At 46.0% G+C, this 2,680-nt stretch overlaps 1 protein-coding gene across 1 annotated transcript in view; it reads left to right on the top strand.

Moving 5' to 3' along the window:
- LOC107085080 (alpha-tectorin-like) overlaps window positions 1–2,680 on the top strand; it is a 27,690-nt gene that overhangs the window by 20,709 nt on the left and 4,301 nt on the right. Inside the window, exons 24-26 of the mRNA XM_015375226.1 lie at window positions 56–210; window positions 322–722; window positions 847–1,043. Coding sequence (XP_015230712.1) covers window positions 56–210; window positions 322–722; window positions 847–1,043 — 753 coding nt within the window. The remainder of the gene's footprint in view (window positions 1–55; window positions 211–321; window positions 723–846; window positions 1,044–2,680) is intronic.

Here is a 2,680-nt window from a genome sequence, read left to right as displayed (position 1 = left end):
GGTTATATTCCACAAATTTGGTTAAAAGTCCAGGGATAATTGTTCTACTTCACAGGTGAATGGATTTACCAGAAACCTGCCAGTTGTCTTTAATGGAAGCCTGTCTATTTTTGGAAGTGGATCCCAAACATTTGTCAATGCAGACTTTGGATTGAGTGTTACATATGATGGAAGTAGCACAGTGTCCATTTCTGTGCCCCCAACATACAGGTAGCCTTCCCACTGTTTGACTAAGCTAAAATTAAACCTCATATTTATTTCAGTTAATTCATTTTTCCAGATTACACAATGCATAATTTCAGTGTATCTTATCTCCATCAGAGGTAGTATGTGCGGTCTTTGTGGGAACTTCAATGGAAATCGAAATGATGACTTCCACTCCCCAAGTGGAGCAGTGGTCAACACTCCAGATGCTTTTGGGGCAGCCTGGAAGGTTCCTGGGAACTACACCTGCAGTGATGGCTGTGGCTCCTCATGCCCTCAATGCAATGATGACCAATCTGCCAGGTCCCAATGTGAGGTGATTCAGGCAGCTGACGGCCCCTTCAGCTTCTGCCACGAGGTGGTGGATCCATCACCATATTTCAGTGACTGTGTCTTTGATGTCTGTGTGTCTGGAAATCGGGGCAATGATCTTCTGTGCAGGGCCCTTGAAACATATGTCAGTGCCTGTCAGTCTGCTAATGTCCATGTCTATCCTTGGAGACAAAACACCACCTGCAGTAAGTATAAAAGACTCTTTGATATTAGGGTAATCAATTGAACAAGTGTTTTGAACCATTGCATCTGCTCTGTTTAAACTTGTTTTATCCGGCTCACCGTATTTTTTCCCCCTGCCATGTAAAGGAATTGAGTGCCCAGTCAACAGTCATTATGAGCTGTGCGGAACAGATTGTGGCAACACCTGTGCCAGCAGCATTGATGCCACCTGTGACCATGTTTGCTCTGAGGGATGTTTCTGTGATGATGGTTTTTCCAGGAGTGGAAGCAGCTGTGTTCCTGTGGAAAGCTGTGGCTGCCAATATGAGGGCTTCTACTTCAATGTAGGCCATTTTTAGTCAATTGTTTCTCTTTAATTATAGTTTTAAAATTAATTTAGAGATGTGTAAGGTAAAGGTCCAAAAATAACCTTTATACTGGCTTTGGAAAATTGAATATTATATTATACCAGTGTCTTATTGCATAATACTATTTGCAAAATTGGATGACAGAGATATCGTTTAGGATTTTCCTCAAACGTTGAACTGTAGAATCACAAACCTTTTATACATCTCAACAATATGGTAAAGCCTTAATGGAGATCTAAAGGTTTAATTTGATAGGTTTTGATCTTTTGATAGGTATAATCACAACATTTCAACACTCTTAAGCCTCCCTAGTAAGGTCTATTCCAGGGTTCTGGAAAGGAGGGTCCTTCGGATAGTCGAAACTCGGATTCAGGAGGAGCAGTGTGGTTTTCATCCTGGCCATGAAACATTGGATCAGCTCTACACCCTCAGCAGGATCCTGGAGGGTGCATGGGAGTTTGCCAAACCAGTCTACATGTGTTTTGTGGATCTGGAGAAGGCATTCAACTGTGTCCATCAGGGGTTCTGTGGGGGCTACTCTGGGAGTATGGAGTACCAGGTCCTTTTATAAGTGCTGTTAGGTCTCTGTACGACCAGTGTCAGAACCTAGTCCACATTGCCGGCAGTAAGTCAGACTCATTTCCAGTGAGCTTTGGACTCTGCCAAGATTTCCCTTTGTCACCGATTCTGTTCATAACTTTTATGGACAGAATTTCTAGGCGCAGCCAAGGTGTTGAGGGGATCTATTTTGGTGGCCTTAGGATTGCGTTCTGTTGGCTCCATCAGGGCACTAACTACAGCTCTCACTCGAGTGATTCGCAGCTGAGAGTGAAGTGACCAGGATGAGGATCAATGCCTCCAAATCTGAGACCATGGTCTTAAACGGAAAAGGGTAGAGTGCCTTTTCCAGGTTGAGGAAGATGTACTGCCCCTAGAGGAGGAGTTTAAGTATCTAGGGGTCTTGTTTACAAATGAGGGGAAGATTGAGTGGGAGATTGATAGGCGGCTTGGTGCGGCGTCTGCTGTGAAGCATGCACTGTACCACTCTGTTGTGGTGAAGAGAGAGCTGAACCATAAAGCAAAGCTCTCGATTTACTAGTAAATCTATGTTCCTGCTCTCATCTACTGTATGGTCATGAGCTTTGGGTCATGGCGGAAAAAACAAGATCCCGGATACAGGCGACTGAAATGAGTTTTCTCCATAGTGCATCTGGGCTCTCCCTTAGAGCTATGGTGAGGAGTTCAGTCATCCGGGAAGGACTCAGAGTAGGGCTGCTGTTCCGCCACATCCAGTGGAACCAGTTGAGGTGGCTTGGCCATCTGATTAGGATGCCCCCTGGGGAGGTGTTCAGGGCACATCCACTGGGAGTGGGCACAGTGGGAGACCCAGGACACACTGGCGGGACTATGTTTCTCGGCTTGCCTGGGAACGCCTTTGAATTCCCCCAGAGTAGCTGGCCTAAGTGGCTGGGGAGAGGGACGTCTTGGCCTCCCTACTGAAGCTGCTACCCCCGTGACCCGACCCCGGATAAGCAGAGGAAGATGGATGGATGGATGGATGGATGGATGGATGGATGGATGGATGGATGGATGGATGGATGGATGGATGGATG

Source organism: Cyprinodon variegatus, unplaced genomic scaffold, assembly GCF_000732505.1.
Source record: "Cyprinodon variegatus isolate N-32 unplaced genomic scaffold, C_variegatus-1.0 Scaffold115, whole genome shotgun sequence".
NCBI lineage: Eukaryota > Metazoa > Chordata > Actinopteri > Cyprinodontiformes > Cyprinodontidae > Cyprinodon > Cyprinodon variegatus.
Note: the sequence above shows the minus strand (reverse complement) of the source record. Positions and strands in the feature narration are given on the sequence as shown.